General features: G+C 36.5%; 1 protein-coding gene across 24 annotated transcripts in view; it reads right to left on the bottom strand.

The window, feature by feature from the left end:
- Window positions 1-18837, bottom strand: part of DLG2 (discs large MAGUK scaffold protein 2) — a 1033591-nt gene that overhangs the window by 226780 nt on the left and 787974 nt on the right. For all 24 annotated transcript variants that reach the window (XM_042793331.1, XM_042793310.1, XM_042793308.1 and 21 more), the window contains one exon: window positions 10292-10448. In XM_042793331.1, coding sequence (XP_042649265.1) covers window positions 10292-10448 — 157 coding nt within the window. The remainder of the gene's footprint in view (window positions 1-10291; window positions 10449-18837) is intronic.

Here is an 18837-nt window from a genome sequence, read left to right as displayed (position 1 = left end):
TCCTGGGGATGGCTGAATGATGGGAAGGGGTGAATGAATACCTTGAATTCCTTGATTTTCTTTCCTTGTGCATGAGGCTTTTGCTTTACCTATTAAACTGTCTTTATCTCACTCCACGAGTGTTCTCACTTCTGCTCCTCTGATTCTCTCCCCTATCGCACCAAGGGGGAGTGAGTGAGCGGCTGGGTGGTGCTGAGTTGATGTGGCTAAACCACAACACACAGACACTCTGAACAGACCATGCTCCATACTCTCAAATAAAGTATGTTTTTTAAAATCAATGGAAAGGGAATGGCTCTTGTATTCTGTAAGTGGTTTTGCTTTTGTTACTGTCTGTGTGGCTTGCTTGTTCAGATAAAGGGCATATCTATCTTGTTTTTTTCAAAAGGATCTCCAAAATCTCCTCTAACAAATTATTGCAGATATCCATCAAATACCGTATTTAATGGATGGCCAATTTCTATTATTTTGCAGCTTGTGTCATATGATAATTTTTTTAATCACTCAGGAACCCAAAACTTACTGGGCAGTTGAGCAGAATGATGACTGGAGTATAGTCTGTTCAAGTACAAGGCTAAAGCCCAGACTGGGGCGAATCTCTGAATGAATAGAGCTCAAGGATGTAGTCATTTTGTCCAGAGGTAGCAGTTTGATTTTCAAATTTGTGCTTTTAGTTTCCCTTCATTGTGAGGATGACAGTAAGGCTACGCTGAGGGGTATAGAGCTCACTCCAAAGCTTCAATGTATCAGATGTGACAATTCTGTTTGACAGTCTTAAAACAAAATTTGCTAAATTGGAATTCTTGAACTGAATGTGAACTCCTCCTTAAACTATTAGGAACTGAAGAGCAAGCAATCTGGCACCAGATCATTTCTACTCATTGAGGCAATTGTAAAATGAATGTTTTAGAGGCGACTGATGATTTCATCACAGCAAAAATACACAGCCTCTAGTCTAGGCCAATTTATCAGCTTTGCATGACACATAAGTGACAGCTCTGATAGCTAACACTGCTTGGCAAAAAGAGATATACCTTATTCATGGGCATTGTTAGTATAATTTATTAGGTTCTGATCATGTGCTTGGAAATGTCAGAGTTAAGTTAGGAAACAGTTACTTCATCAAGGCAATTGCAATGTATGTTATAGATCAGAAAAATGGGGGTGAGGGGCAGAGAGAGAGAGAGAAATCCAGCTGGAAGACAGATTCCTAGATTAGTAAAAGACAAAAGTGAGTTCTACAGTCACCAATGAGGTAGTATTCCAGCATATGCAGCTGGTAAATTTTTCCCTAGAAGCTCCATTAAGCTTGTGTTTTATAAAGTCATCTATTTTTTTTTGAAGTCCTGAAGTGACAAGTATACGAGCTTCTACGGCAATACAGTCAGCTACCCTGATGACAAAAGAAGTGCATCATGTTTTGAGGCTGAATATGTTTAAGCTCAACTTCCAGCCATCGGATCATGTACATTTATCAACAACATTGAAAAACAGTTTGCTACTGTGAAAAACATTGAAAATCTACCAGCTCTCTTCTCCAATGGTAAGTATTTCCAGATGGTAGTGTTTCCAGTGACATATTTCATAGGTCATTAAGGTGAATTTTTATGGTCAAGGAGGATTCTAGGGCTTTCCTGACATAGGTTCTAAACTCCCAGGCTTCATGGAAATAAGACCCACTTTTTTTTTTTTTTTTTTTTAATAAGCCATGTCTTTAAATATATAAAAGAGGGTTTTCAAAAACATAAATTTGCATTCGTACCCAACTTCTGATCATTGGGTATCCAGTCGCCTTCTGTACCTCTAAAAATCTCCTCTTGTACAGGGAAATTCTATGGGTGATTCAGTTCTGTCATGTGAAATGTTTTTGATTCATCATGATGACAAATACTGAACATATGTCTGCAGGTATTGTAAAAGTTGAAACTGAACTTATATAGAAAGGTGGAGCATTGTACACCCAGATGATCTCATATAAACATAAATAGGTTGAGGACTTTTAGAGACCTACTGCCATTTATAACTCATCCTCAAATCCCAGAACTTCCCAATGTTACTGGCAATGTCTGAGCTTGCATTCACCCACCATTTGCCCCAGATCTTCCCATTAGTTCCTGCCATGACAGCATCTTTGCTTTTCTCTGTTTTTCTCCAGTTTTTTTGGGCATTGTGATCTGCCACTGTATGAAGATGTTGACAGGCAGCTTAGAGGGGCCGCAAATTTGTGGTAAAAGGACATCTGTTGCTTCTTCTCCAGTCCTGTGTCTGTTTTTTTTCAGGAATGAAATTACACTTGACAATTTATTATTGAAAAATTCATAAGGGCTATTACTCCTCCTTCTGTTGTACTCTAAGAATCTGCAAACAGTTTGACTATTTCTCCCAAAAGTTTCCACTGAAAACTGGTCAAGCTTCTGTATATTCCCAAATATTCCTTGAGTTCTTGAATAAAATTCTGGATGGTCTGCACTGATTAGTTCCGTCAGTATTTGAGAATGAATTTCAGCTTGTTTCTAAGTATCTCATTTGCTGAAGTTCTAAACTGTTTTTTTGTTAGTCCAGTGTGAAGACTTATCTCTGTTTCTTCACAACTACCCTAACTGGATGAATGTGGCTCCTTTTTTGAAAAAGAAAAAAGCAAAAAATGCACTAAACATTCAAATTCTATTGGTCTCACTTTTTAATCTCTCTTCCAAATATTAGTGAAATTAATTTATTGCCTTGTTTTCTATTCTTATCAAATATTTTCTTGCTACCTTTTCTAATCCTTGCTAGTTACAGTCCATTTTACATCTTGCCCTTCTGACTTTGTCCCAAAATTTTACCCAACATTTATATGTTTTTAGTACTTAGGTTGTTATAATCACAGTAACTTGATTTAGCTTCCAATTTTCAGCGTTGATTACTTGAGTTTCATATCATCAAATGCTTTCAAGTAGGGAGGTTAATTTCTTACTACATTTGCTATCATTCCTTTTTTCACTGTGCTCTTAATATTTTTCCTTAAAATAACAGCTACTACTTCTGAGTTAACCGTTACTTAAAAACTTGCTCCCTGTGGGATTTTCCACATCAGCTGTGAATACACAGCAGACTGGTTTTGAAGATCATGTTACTTATTCTTCTGAACTTCTGAATTCCCTTCCAGCACAAAATCATAAACTTTGCCACTATACTGTATGGTCACTCAAGGGCAAGTTGTGTTTCAGGCCATTCTTCCTTACTGGTCAAAATACAATCTGGAATTATACTTGCTTTTTCCATATCCCTCACCAAAATGATTGATGAATGGTTAGTCAGTTTGGATGGGATCTATTTTAATAAAGGGAAGTCATGCCAAATTCTCTATAATCATTGAAAAGAAATGTAGACACAGTGCAATGGTCATCTGACCTACGTAAAATGTCTACTTTAGGGCAAAGTAAATTGTACTCCAGAAGTGGCTACATCTTTCTCTTAACTACAGAGGGAGCCTAAAGTGTTATATGTCCTGCACTTTCCAATAAAGCCTAAATTTATATTAATCCACTATTTGCTCCTAAGGAGCTTAATCCACTTGCTTTTCTGGTTGGTGTGATCCTATTAACATACGACACAGCACCTGTGCTCTCAGCTCCCTTTCTCTCCAGAAATTTTCATTTTATAGATCTATCAAATATATCACCTACCATGCAGTATTTATCATTTGGATACCCTTCAACACATTCTCTCTTGATTTTTAAACAAGTTCTACTTCTTTATAAGAGTCCAATCATGTGAATTGACCTACCCACTTAAGTCACTACACTGATGATATACTAACATTCCCAATATATAACATACAATGCTCTATACATTACTACAAACCAAGGTTATATAGTTGTATTTTTCCTATTGGCTAATTAGGATTAATGTTAAAAACACAAAGGGAAACTTTACAGACAAGTGCAGTTAAAGGCTGCAGAATCTGATAAACTCTCCCATATCAGAGGAGAGAGTCATGTATCATCTATACCACCACAGGGAAGTAAGCATCCTAAGGATATGGTCAGTGCCTCTGCAAATAAGTCTTGTAAGGCAAAGGGAGTGTCTGCTGTAATCCTAATGTTACCACACAAGACTCACAAACTGATGCTCTGTGGAGAAAAGATTCCTGGCCCTATAGAGATGATTCAAACATTTTCCAATCCAGTTACAATTTGAAAAAAAAAAAAAATCTGCAAAGAGAAACCAAATGGCATTTGCCATTTTTCTTAGTTTTGCAACTAGGTAACTAAATGCACGCTTGCCTTAAGTAGTTTTACTGCTTTTACCATGAGCAAAAGGCCATTTTAATTTAGAAAGTTGAGAAGTTCTCTTCACCAAAGTTAAGGGAATTCAATCTGAAGGTCAGTTCTAACTGTAGCAAATATAAAGCATAAATATTTGTTATAAATAAGCACAGAGTCCTTACACTCTATCCTGCTCTATACACACACATTTTAGCGTAGATATTCGACAACATATTTTTTCAAATGCATATTGTATTTTTGCTACAGATGTGAGTGAGAAGGTGGGTAGGAGTTGCGTGGGAGGAACTAAGAAGAAAGAAGTGTTTAAACTGTTCATAAGGGAAAGCAAATATCTCACAAAAACTGACAGCAGGATGATGCACAGACACCAGACAAAATCTGATCAACATAAGAGATCACCTTGCCTCTACAAGGGAGACCCCTGTATAAAAGATCAGAGACATTACTTAAGTGAGATGCTTAAATGCCTGCATCGCAAACTAACCATATATAATGTCATGTACCACTGACAGAAAACCTCAGATTTTCTCTGGTAACGCCTTCCCAAAGCATAATCTGATTCTCAGAAAGTAGCAGGGGAAAAAAGATACTGTCTTCCCCCATATATAAATACATCCTGTACTATGCTAGATCAAGAGGAAAATCCTATAGAATTGGTTAACTTCATTCATCTGATTCGGGTTATATGGGAGAGAATACAGAAGAATTATGAGAGCACTACCTGCATCTTCACAGTGCAGCCTATTCTTTTTCTACTCTTTTTCCTGTTGCTATTGAGCAATTACCCTTCAGGAAACTTGCTTTATTTCCTTAAGGTAACCTGCAGGATGTGTTGGTTGAGAGCAGTAATCTTGCTCTAGAGCAAGCAGTCTCCTTTTTCTTTTGATTCTACTCTCAGGCTACCAGCCATGTTTCATCCTGCTGTTGTGAACCACAAGGTACTAAAGCATTTATATGGAAGAATAAAATAAAACTGATACTGCTTTTATGGTCCACAATTTTATTTTACTTTTCTTTGTGATGAAGCAAGCATGTTGTTAGTTGAAAAAGCAAACATATATTGTAAGGGCAAACACACATGAAATGTGAGATTCAGTTTAAGACACCTAAATATAGTCATGCACACGTGGTAAGTATTTAAGCTTAAAGCCAACGGATACCCAATCAATACACGCAGTAAAGACTACAAAGTGATTCAACTCACTCTACACAACTCATAGTCGCCCAGATGAATCAGTCTAGAGCCTCCATTGACTTTGGTGGCAACCAGACACCCAGCAAGCACGTAGATGTCTAAATTTAAGTATTTTATCTTGAGGTTTAGTCTTGTCCAAAGACACAAAATTCAGTAATTTCAAAGGCTAAGATTCAAGTGCTAATAATTGCTGTTACCTCCTTACAGTTATTAATTCACCTTAGCTCTATTTATATACATTTTTAATTTGATGCAGTCTTGTGGAAAATTATAAAACTGTTTGAAAAACAATGTCATCACAGGAATTCAAGGAACAATATACACTAATTATGTGTAAATTGTAAATCTGAATTTTGCTGCTGAACTTGTATTTGTAAACTAACTTTATGTGCGTTAGGTACTATACCTAAAGATAAAGCTGCCCACCTGGCACTGACAGTGCTTTGAAGCATGTTGGCTACAACATCTAAACCAAGTATGTTTTATCATAATGTTGATTTGACATTGAAATACAAAATATTATGTGGAAATTTATGCTTGAATAGGAACATATATGTCCTCCTGCCATCCCAGGAATTTTCCTTAAAAATTACAATGTATGCACTATGAACCTCTTCCCTAAGATTGTAGGATTTGTACTCCTTTCTGTCAGCAAGGATGTATGCATAATCTGTGGCCATTTTATACATATGGCTTTTGGAAATCATTTGTTCTCATGCAGGTGATTTTCACTAAACAACATTGGATTCCCATTGCTATTTTAATAGGCAATATATCCCTTAGCATTGAAAGTGGAATTTTAAATTGCAAGAATGGCATCAAGGAACATTACATTTTATTTTTATTGGAGACTCCATTTCCCTAACAGATGGAGAACTTGGGGTTAGATCAGAGTTCAAGCAGCCTATGTCTAGACTTGGCCCAGACTTCTCACATGATTTTAAAAAAATCAATTAACATACTGGCATCTCATTTACACTGCTCTAAAAGCGAAATAATACTTCCATTGATATTCTGAGCTGTTTCATTTGGGTTATACATGTCTGAGATGAAATGTTAATCTGTGTGTACACAGCACTTAGTAAATCAAGTTTTGATGTTAATTAGTATTCAAAATGCTACTTGATAATATTTAAATTAAACTTAATAAGAGGACAATGCTACAGGGAGAGATATATTCTGTTATAGTGATAAATGTACACTAGTGATGTATGCATTATTACATTTTAAAGACAGAAGTGAGAAGGAAAATGTTCAGTTTGGTGGTAATTCACAAGAGCATATTGAATTATAGCAAGAAGAAACCAGCATTAAAAAACCCCTATGTTTTAGGGAGAAAAAACAGTTTATCATGACTGTAACACTATAAATATTTTTTTTTTTTTTTGCTATTTGAAATGTTTTATTATTTGAAACAGAAAATTTTATATTTTTCTTTAAATTGCCTTCAAGGTTCAGATAGGATTCATTTTGTCTCTCTGCACAGAAGCATTGGGAATATCAGCCTGCTTTCTGAGATAAGTTTTAAACATTTCCAGTCAATTAACTGAAAACAGAAAAATACAACCATCACTGTTTTTCCTAAGGTTTTAGCGTTTCCACAGGCAGATCTCTGTCACTACTGATCCTGTGATGCCATCTGGTGGCATCTGGGAAAAATAAACTCAAATTTCACTTGTCCATGAGGCCAAGGCTGTTGTATGATTTTTCAGAGACCCCCTTGAGAGCTGTAGGCTTGGAGCCCTTCCTATCATGTAACAGCAATCAGGCAGAAGGAGAGTCAGAGAGGTCATGGGATTTGTCCAAGCCTTGTGGGCTGACTCTGGGACTGTGTATACATTCCAACGTGTCACCCAAAGGCAATGCATATTCCTAGCTTTTTTGGGTCTCACTCATGGATTTGCAGTCTGTTTAAGGAATTTTTGTAAGTACCTTCCTAAAGGTGAGAATACACATCTCGCAACCAGTCAACACTTTGCCATATTCACAGCACAGGCAGGAATTAGGAAAGTGCTGTGATCTTCCTCTTCCATGAGGGAGATTGAGGCTTAAAAAAATGAAGCACCCTGCCTAAGGTCACACAGAAGGTCAACAATAAAGAGAATTAAATCCAGATCTCCAAAGTTTAAATAACTTATTATGCTTCCTGCCTGAAAGAAATTTAAACAAGCTTGAGTTAATTAGAAATACTAGCTTTGAGGGTATTATTTGTTCTTGGTAAATCAGATTTGTCATGTTTTAAGAAACAAATGGGAAAAGTATTTCTGTAGGGAACTAAGTGTTTCTGAGGGATGAGGCAAGAAAGAACAAACAGCGAGAAACAGACCTACTTTGTGCAGCCCTTATAAAATTAAGGTGTCTGGGACCCTTCATCAGACAATGGTCTAAGATTAATCAGCTCTAAAATTAGCCTGTGCAAGACATTTGATTAGTTTGAATATGGAAAAATGGATTCATAATAGTTGTTTGTGACTAAATAAGTAAGCAGTGTCTGATTTGGTGATTGCCTGGGGATACGCACAGAGTCTAATTTGGTAATAATTTCAATCCCTCTCTGCTCAATGAACAAATAAACTACTCTTGCGTGACAAGTAAATGCTGCAGTAACACTGGTAACTTTAATTAGAACTTATGGAAAACATTGCTATAAAAGAGACAAAAATCAGAGTTAAAAATTCAACTGTGGCAGTACTGTACAGTGCTAAATATATCCATGCTTAAAAATAAAGGAAAATTGACTTTTCAATTTGTATCTGAGCTTCTGGATTTCTGAATACAATGTACTGTGAAAGGCTTTGATCTCACAGTGCTCTTTCAATCACCCTTATTTTGCTGCATCTAGCTAAAGAACAATAAATTGCATAATTGTCCTGAAGAAATTTCCATTTCTATTCTTTGGGTTTCTTCTCTATTTTCTTCTTGGCACAGGTCTTTGACTTTCTTATCTCATTATACTGATAATCTTGTATGAGTTTATTTTGATTTTCTTGCAGTTTCCTACAAACTTTCTACTTGGGGATCACTTTAAGGCACCTCAACATTTTTTACTTGCCCTTTCTCATTTTTTCTTAAAGCATTTTCAAGGAACAGTTCTAGATAAAATACACTATTACGGTTCTCACAGCTTCAAGGTTACTGTATCCCTTTGGTGGTAACTCACCAGATTTTCCATGTATTGCAAAGCACCTCCAGCTACATTTTCACATCAAAACTTTGACAGGTGGAAGGTAAATTCACTTTTCATAGAATAAGCCAGTGGCAATGTAGGAACTCTTTAGCAATGTAGGAAAACCAGTGCCAGCTTCCTCATGAAGGGATTTAAACATTGACCAGGGAAGTGCTACATAGCCGTGCCACACACCATCCAGGCTAAAGCCATCTTCCATGCCAATGCTAACCAAAGTGCAGCCAAGGATGCAAGATTCACAGGAACAGAAAGCACGACAGCGGGAGTGTGACACTCCAGCCTTGTGGGTCCATCACTCTTCTGGGATGAGTAATTCACAGAACAAAAGAATGGTTTGGGTTGGAAGGGACCTTAAAGATCATCTAGTTCCAACCCCCTGCCATGGGCAGGGACACCTTCCACCAGACCAGGTTGCTCAAAGCCCCGTCCAGCCTGGCCTTGAACCCTTCCAGGGAGGGGGCAGCCACAGCTTCTCTGGGCACCCTGTGCCAGTGACTTACCAACCTCACAGTAAAGAATTTCTTCCTTACATCTAAGCTAAACCTACCCTCTTTCAGTTCAAAGCCATTACCCCTTGTCCTATCATGACATGCTCTTGTAGAACATCCCTCTCCAGCTTTTCTGTAGCCCTCTTTAAGCATGAGGAGGCAGCTATAAGGTCTCCCTGGAGCCTTCTCTTCTCCAGGCTGAACACCCCCAACTCTCTCAGCCTGTCCTCATACGGGAGGTGCTCCAGCCCTCTGATCATCCTCGCAGCCTCCTCTGGACTTGCTCCAACAGGTCTATTTGTGTGTTTCAGTTCTTTGCCTCAACACTATTTATTTACTTCGCATGAAACATCCACAACTATATCAATTTGTGATAGTTTCTTTTTTCTGTAAGGTGGCATAATATGAATGGATATCTAACTACATTTTCAAGACTTTGTCATTTAAAATGCTTTACATTCAGATTGTTTCAGTCAGATGTTCAATTACTTGACAGAGCCTAAAACATAAATTCTCTGGTTTTTAAATGTGCGCTATCAATACATACATGAAAAAAAATTAAAAGGTATTTTTGAGACTAAGTATGCAAAATATAACCTCAGGCTACAAAGCCTTTTATCCTCTAAAATTTGAAAATTAATTTCAGAGTGATCATCAAATTCATTAGAGACACAGAAATAATTAACATAACCTAATTAATCTCCTTCTTGTATTGGGCCATTTGCTAAGCAGTTAAGTGCACACTAGATGGCAGAACGAGTCTAGATGATTTCATCATACTCCTTTTTCTCCGCAAAGAAAAGCTGAAATTGAGAAATATCTTTGGACTCAGTAATGCATTTCAGGCAAAACGGAACTGGATGATGGGTTACACTGGGAGACGCTGAGGTCTACTTTGTATTTAGGTCCTCTCTGCAGCGTTGTACTATAGACAGCACTAAGCACAGAAAAGCCTCATTCAGAGCTAAGTGCAAGTTACACCATTAACAAATGCTATAAAAACCAAGAGCAAATCAACAAAATATTCAGTGATAAACTGTTTCCAGCTTGGATTTCACAACTTGGAAACCAGAAAGACTTATTTGCGTGTCTCTTGCAGTACAGGCAAAGAATAAGGAGTTGACCAGCAAAGCCAAACACGAATACTTACAGACAAAATTTGATCTCCTCGCTGCAGTTCTCCGCTGAGATCGGCAGGCCCGCCTGCTAGGATGAAAGACACGAAAATGCCTTCCCCGTCTTCTCCTCCCACAATGTTAAAACCAAGTCCCGTGGAGCCCTTGTGCAGGATGATTTTTCGAGGCTCTCTGCACAGAAACAAAATTATAATGTTTATCCATTCAAAACCCTTAGTGTGTACATATCTCTCAAGGCATCTTCAGCATAGTATATTTTGCTTAAGACACAATGGTCTGTCATTGTCTAAAGAAATCATTTAACAAATGAGAGAAATCTGTTAGCTGGGGAACAGACAAGGTAGGAGTTAACCAGCATTCCCTTTTTTTTTTTTCCTCCTGGCTGAATCCAAACATCTCTATTAATTTCAGCTGACTGGAGTCATCTTCACTAAATGATAGATTTATTGAAAGAAAAAAACAAAACACTGAATATATTTTATCATCTCATTTATAGCAAAACTGTATATACAAGTAGAATCAATATTTTTTCTAGTTATGATCTTGCTTTTTAAACAAATGAACAAAGAAAAAATTCAAAACTTTAGGCAAAGCAATGGCAAGTGTGTTTGATCCTGACAGATTTGGAACAAATAACATTTGTATGATCAATCTAATAGAGCAGAATCTCATTAAAACTTCTGTTTTTACATTACTTGCAATTGTAAAATCATACTGCAGCTTTATCACTGAACCAGACCAAGAGATATATGCTTTTAGCATTACTAGTTTAAAAAACTGTTCATTATGACAGAGATCAATAAATAATAACTGCTACATCTCGTACAGCACTTTCCATCTGTAAACTGAAAATATGGCCCAAAGGATGTAAACATAATAACACGCATTTTACTGATGGGAAAACTAATGTCCAGAAAGAGATGACTTTCCTAAGCAATCAGGGTAGCATCCTTGAGAAAGCGTCCCAGGTATTCCATTTCCCAATCTCTACTATACATATGAGGCCTCAAATCTGTCTCTCCCTTTGATACACAAGAACATGCAACCATATATACATGCACACACCCCATTTTTTACTGGTACTTACCCCACTTCAAATCCCTCTAACATTATACTTTTAGAAAAAGTGTAAATGCTGTTATATTAGTATGTATAAATCTTAAGCCCAGCCCTGCAAATACTCACAAACACATACATTTATGTGTCTGTGACTTCTAACAGAGAAATAGGATGTTCTTCTAATTCTCAATTTTTACAAACAAAAGTTACCAGCAAAGTAACAACTGCAAACACACACACACGTCATCTACAGAACCATGTTCCAGAATGCTTCTTGTAAACAAGATCCAATGTTCCCTGTTTACTATGCAATAGTTTTATATCATACAAATGTCTTTTTAATTTCCAATTTGTTTTTAAAGAAAAGGAAGAAGAGAGAGAAAAGATTAATCAAGGGATGTCTTATTTCATGATAGTTAAGTCTTATGACTGTATACATGGAGACTTAATTTTTACATTTTAAGTCCGAAATCAGTATGTGTTTGTTCATCTTTGCCCACTGCTAATGTTCAAACAGTATCCCCTGCTTGATCATGGTCTTTAAATAATATCTCAACTTTCTGAAACTGAAGCTTAATATTTTTGAAAGAAGAAACTTAAAGAAATTTTTATAATACTTATAAAGGTGACTGTAATCTTTAGTGAAAGTATTAGTCCTACTGCACACAGTTCCCCATCTTAAAGCCTTTTTTTAACTTTGTATAGTCAGAAAGTTACCTTTTAAAAATATAGCTGCAAGAAGAAGACATACTGTTGTAAGTTTGTATATTCTTGAAGTATTTTTAATCAATCAGAAAATAAAGAGGGTTTTCTTTTCTTTTGGATCATTGCTGTTGATTTGCCTTGTAGCAACACTTTTAACATCTTCGTAAATATGTTCAGATTAGACAAAATGTAATCCATTTCTAAGAAGTTTAAACAGGTTTTTAATTAGGAAGGGTGGCCTGGGGCTTGGAGCAGAACTAGGACAGCAAGCTGGAAGCATGGACTCCTTTCCCCGCTTAGCCCATGTGCTGCTGAGTGATGTTGGCAAGTCATTTGTTCTTCAAGCTTCAATTTCCTCATCCACAAAACAATACAGTGACACGTGTTATCTTTGAGTCCTACACATCAAAAATACTTTGTGAGAGCTGAACTACTGCCATTATTATTTACCTGAATATTGAGGAAAAAGAGTCAGTAAAGTCAAACAAATACATTTCCATGCTCTGCTGGTGAGAAATACAAAGAGCTCTTGTTCAAAATGAAACTGAGTATTTCCACATATGACAGGCAGCTTGGATCACAAAGTTGAAAGCCAGTGCTGTGGGCAAAACTAGGTCAATACAACTGGGTATCCACTGAATAGTAAGCTGTGCAGCTCAACAAAAACTTGGCCCAGTTATTAATCCCTGTCTCTGATCAAGTCAGCAGATTTATGTCTAAAACACTGTCAGGGCTGTTTTGTAATTTTGGCCTTTTGACAGCAAAATTCACATTCTGCTTTTGGATGATTATGTTCAGAGGAAGCTCAAACAATAACAGGGAAATGTCAGAAACTGTGATTAGAACACAATGCGTTCTGGCTCCTGTGCTTTAGCCTGATCAGGTCATTCTGGTCATGACTCAAATTTGACTGTATAGACACTGACCAACTGTAACATGTCTTCATATCTCTTTCATATCTGAGTATCCAGCAGAATCTGAAATGTGGATTCAAGAACACAAGTGTTGTTGTCATCATCACAGAAATAACCTTTGGACACGACTGTACTGCAAAACCTACAGGAAGTAGAAGGTACATGCCAATTCAACATAATATAATAAATGACTAAGCTTTTTCAAAATATATCATGGTTCACACTCACATAGTGTACTTGGTGTGAAAATGGAAAAAAAAAACAAAAACAAAACACGATGATAATAAAGCTCTGTAGAATGTTATGAATTTGGAGTAGGAAAAAAGTTTCTTAAGCAAACAAACTACAATACCAGCCACTGGCCATGTGATCTCTCAAGAGCAATGCAGAAAAGAGTTACCAGTCAATGCTTCAGCAATCCTCAAAGAAAAGGCTAGTTAATATGAGGCTAGGTAATATGATGGTTAAGGAGATCTAAGATCAGGTGTTAATCAGGTGTTACAGTTTTTCTTGAATATCTGGGAAGAAACATTAGGAAAAACTCCTTTGCCTCTATTAAAATTCTTTATGACTGTATTTCTAATACACATAGAAGAACTCCAGACATAATGAAGATAAATGTTGTAAAGGAGGTAATGGAATTAAAGACTTAAAGATGACATGGTGATGGGAGAGTAAGGAATGAAAGAAAAGTAACTCAAATGTGAATGATGTTCTCTTGCAGTAATGCACTCAGTAAAAATATGTAGTTCTCTGCAGAAAACAGCAACTGAGGCAAAGGTAATTTCAGGGTAACTGATTTCAAAAGCGCACTGCTGATTTGGAGACAATAGGTGGCAGTCTGTAGCTACCTAGTAAAACAGAACGGTCTAACATTTCCGAAATGCATGTTTCTGCCTCCAGCTTTAACTACTTATCCCGTTTACAATTTCTTCTGCGATAAATACAGCTGAAGGTAAGTTTCTAGGTGCTAACAAGGCATACTAGCATTTTAATTTTTGCATGCGCATGTTTTATGCCCTCCTGCAGCTTTGTACCAAATACAAACAGAGAATAGCAGCAGGGGAAGTCAAGCAGAAATTAGAAAGGAGTGTGAGATGAAAACATTCCTGGACTGACAGAAGGCAGCAGAAGGGGATAAAAAAAAAAAATAGTAACGAAGAGACAATGGGATAGAGAGATAGTGCATCTGCAAAGGAGAACAGGGAAGGAATTATAAAGGTAGAGAAAGAAGAAAGGAAGATTCACTGCAATAGAGCCAGCAGCAAAGAAGCAAATAAAGTGCTGCAATCCACACAAATTTACAGGCTTGGAAATCAATGGGAGAATCAATTTGGATGGACTTGGTTTCTTGCTTCAGGGAATGCATCAGATCAGTTTCTGTAAAGCACCTTATAAACCACAGGCCTGGTATAACAGCAAAGTATTATTAAATTAATATTTAAAACCAATCAGTAGTAACAAATGAGTGTGGGTAAAACCTGGACACTTAAGAAAATTTATTCTGTCATAAAAATGTGATTAACAAAAATAAATCCATAAAATGAGCAATTTTCCCTCCACAGCACCATTTTTTTGGTCCATGTTTGTTTTATTTGTTCATTATCTTGAAAATAGCTGTGTTTTGTATCTACCACATTTGTACTGAATATTTGTTTTGATCAGTTTATTCTTTTACAATAAGAAAATGACGAGACAAAAAATGTGAGTATCCCTATCATTCTTCTATAGATTGTGAATCCATAGTAATTATAGATTTAATTTGAGATTAAAAAGTGGACTGATAGATGAAGAGGAAGAGCTTTCTGAAAACAAGGAATTCTTATAGCCAACTGAAAGAAAATCCATTTTTAATTTGCTTATTTTGTGCTGCTGGCTACATTAAAGAATACAGTCAGTTTTAGCATTCATCTCTCACTGACACATCTCTGTCTTTCTGTTCTTTTGCTCCATCTATAAAAATGGGGTGTTGAAATGATTTTATGCTTTTTGGAACATCTACAGAAATACTAAGCACACTGGGTGCTTTCAAGTATCAGACCCTAGAGAGTTCTTCAGTTATATACTATGAATGAGGTATCCCAAATCTTCACGGACTTAGAAATATGGCTTTGATCTTGCTTTGGCTGCAGGTTTTTTGTAGTTTTGGTGGTGGTCTTTTTTCAAAAAATGCTGCTTGTTTCACAGAGGATATTGAAATCCTACATCCACTCATGCACATGTTGATTTGGTGTTACAGTAACACGTCAGTGAGAACATGGAAGAATATTTATTTATCTTCTGCTTGCAATAGGGTAGCACCCCATTGCATAGCCCTACACCCTCCGTGCAAAGCACTACACACATATAATGTAACAAAACACATGCAAGCTACTTAAAGTAGCAAATAGCAGGATTGAAAAATGAAGTAGAGAGAAATTGTGTTAGTTGGTTAAAGTCACACATTAGTAGTACATCGGAGGAAAAAACCCCCCACATCTAAGGGATCAAAGTACCCTTCTCTTGAGCACTATGGTGTTCGGCTTCTGACAATTAATTCTGTGAGCACTGAGATACACCTGCTTAGAGTCAGTAGGCTAATCAAGCCATTTCTTTTTCAGTGCAGTACTTCTAGTTTTCCTCTCATGCTTCAAAAAATTCTGAAAAATAACTGCATGTTTATTTCTGACAGCCAAAGGGCATTCATACTGGAAGGACCTAAAAAAGGTAATTCAAATAGATTGAGCATTCTTCTTCACAGCATTTAACACAGAAAGGTAAGATAGAATGGACAGAGAATATGGCAGTGTGTATGATGTTTTAAAATCTGATTAATCACACAATAGAGAATTTTAATCTTAAAATGGCTGAAGGCCTGGAATATGTACACATACTTCTTTAAAGGATTTTAAAGTTCAGGCAAAACCAAACTTAGTTGGCTTATTTAAATTTTCTTTTATATCTTCTACAACTCTGCTTCACAACAATTTAAAGAAAAATCTATCTGTAGAGCTCTCATTGATTGTTTTATTGTAATATCACCTCTGTGGCATCTTGGCTATTACTTTTCCCCTTGTTTTTCCCCTCTTAGGCTTGGCAAAATCTTTCCATCACGATGTGAAACAGCACTACCCCTGCCTTCCTACCCAACCCTCCCTCTGATCTATCTTTCTTGTGAGGTTTCCAAAACCCCATGACCTGGCAGTGGTAGGGAGCTGGCAGACCTTCCTCTCTCCAGTACCCAGTCCTTTACCGTCTCAGAGCCTAGAAGAATCTGAACACACAGTGTTACTCACCAGTGTTGCACCTGACCCAGTGAGGTCTAATTTCTAATTTCTGACTTTAATTATTATTATCCTGATTTCAATTATGATTGAAAATAACAAAAATAAGGAAACCTGCCTCTTATCTACTGCTGTCACACTGAGCATCACAGTTCAGAGGGGCAACTCTGTCTTCTTAAACTGAAGCAATGTTTTGGTCATGTGTAGAGTGTCCTGTTCCATGACCTGTAATTGATTAGTGACTTATTATTTCATTTTACTAAATGTTGATATACTAACAACTAAGCATTAAGCCTTTAATGAGATGTTAATTTATCATATCACATAGCAGAATATAATTTTGCTTGCTACAGTTACCCATTCTGCTTGAAACAAGTATTTTATCTGTTTATTTGACTAGGGTTTCCTTGGCATTTCTTCTTGATTGAATGTTGGCATTAACTGTAGAAGCAATACTTTATCCTAACTTTAATACTGACTACATTTTTAATGCATTTATTCTGCAAACATCATGTCTAACTTGTCACAAACTTTGAAGTATATTTAATATGAGGGAACCTACTGGGAGCCAGGCTTCAGCCTGACTGATGCATGCGTGAGTGCACTGGCTTGTATTTGTTTTGTGGGAACCCCTCCGGACTTTAACAGTCTTTCATTTTGTCTTTTGTAGAGAAATTAAAGCCTGCACACTAGGCAATGTTTTCTGCTTACAGCTAGCAAGATGGAATCAGCATACAGGAATAATGTCTGATTTGAAAAACTGGTCTAGATTTTTATCATGACACCTGACATTTACTTTAAATGCACAGAAGTACATTTCCTAAATTTGAGAGAGCTCATTGATTTCTAGAATTACTATGTAGGACAGCTAATATGATCTTTAATGTTGGAAGGGAGATGATTATTCCAGTATGCTTATTCATTTATACTTTGTCTCACATAAGCACTTACCTCTCTTCCCTGATCCAGGAGGTGCATTATTTACATGGTAATAATCAAAATAAACCCTGAAAACTGCACCTCTGTTCCACCTGCTATACCCAACACATACAACTCCATACTGGAAAGGTTGCTTTGTATCCTGCTTTTAAAAATTATTGGTTCCATATTGAAACCACTTTTCTATAAACTATTGGTTACAGCACTCAATAGCTCTATTTATCATGAATGCTCCAGCTTTTCAGTTTGTAAACAAAGCTAGATGAGATGAAACTGGTGACAGGCAACTCCATTGTACTGTCAGGGGACAGGAGTATTCGAAGGCTAAGAGAATACCTAAAAACAGCAGTGCCCCTAAGCCATGTTTCAAAATATCAATACACAGTCCGTTAGCAACAAACATCCAAAATTACGTTATATAAAACACTTTTGAAACACAAAGCAGTCTGCAGCATCTGTCCTGTTCAGAATAAAAATTCTTACCCTTAGTCATGGTTCAAATGCTGTTCATTTATGTATAAATATTTGTATATATTTGAGATACCCAGTCATGTTGGTAAGTTTGTTTAAAATTTCCATCAAAACACTCTTGATCAAATAAGTTGGAATCCCAGTTTCTAAAGCAGGCCAGCAGAAGAGATGACTGGTAGCATATAAAATACAATTCAGTCTGAATGTCAACTGCAGAGAGAATAGCCATCATATACCACTAACTTTGTAGCTTTGTGTGATAGTACAGCAGGATTTCCAAATAACAGGTTTTAGTTTTCATCCAGTATTTTTCCTTTTTTGAATACTCACCGTTACAATTATTCATTAAAATAATTTCAAAAAACTCAAACCAACAATATTTTCAAATTCAAACATTATAGTTTTCTTGGTTTAAAACCATGCAAATGAACTATTAGGGAAGTTACAAATGAGATAGCACAAACAATGACATCAAACACCTGTGAAGTTCATGCTTTTATACACATAATAAATCTGTTCACCTCGTGCAGTTATTACACTGTAAAGAACATATGGCTTGAATAGAAAGAAAATGTAATCTTTAAAGACATCTTTATTTTTTTCACCTTGCTACTCATTTTTTTTGCTGTACCTTAAGTCCACAAAAGCCCTACCTAAAAAGAACCACATTGTTTTTATGTATGAATCCATTACCTAGATGAAAAAACTATTAAAGTTTTTTAAAAATCCATTTTGCCAGTTCAATTATCACATATTCAACAGGATGAAAAGGAATAAATGCCAGTGAATTCAATTCCCCCTGTATTTCCTTAACCCTCCCATATTTAATTTCTCCTTCACAGGATCCAATAATTATATTACTTCAGTGACTACACAGTCAGTCACACAGAGCCAGCATGCAGGCCGCAAATTTAAGTGTGTGCTAGGGATGCCTTGCAGGTAAAGCAGCTATTTACAAAGTGCAACTCAAAAGCAATGTAATGAGTCACCTAAATACAGGATTCTGCTGATGGAAAGCTAGTTCCTAAAAGAGAAAAATAACTTTATTTTAGCCTCAAATTGTATTAGCTATAAACACACTTAGCAGCATGGACTTCACAAAAACATTAGAATAAACTGAGCTTTGACATAATGAAATATTTAGGGATGAGCTGATTACTTATTTGCTCAGCGGTGTAATAGGCTAACAGTCCCACTTTCCTATGTGAA

This window comes from Tyto alba, unplaced genomic scaffold, assembly GCF_018691265.1.
Source record: "Tyto alba isolate M040663 unplaced genomic scaffold, T.alba_DEE_v4.0 Super-Scaffold_2, whole genome shotgun sequence".
Lineage (NCBI taxonomy): Eukaryota > Metazoa > Chordata > Aves > Strigiformes > Tytonidae > Tyto > Tyto alba.
The sequence above is the reverse complement of the archived record's forward strand: the minus strand, read 5'-3'. Positions and strand labels throughout refer to the sequence as shown.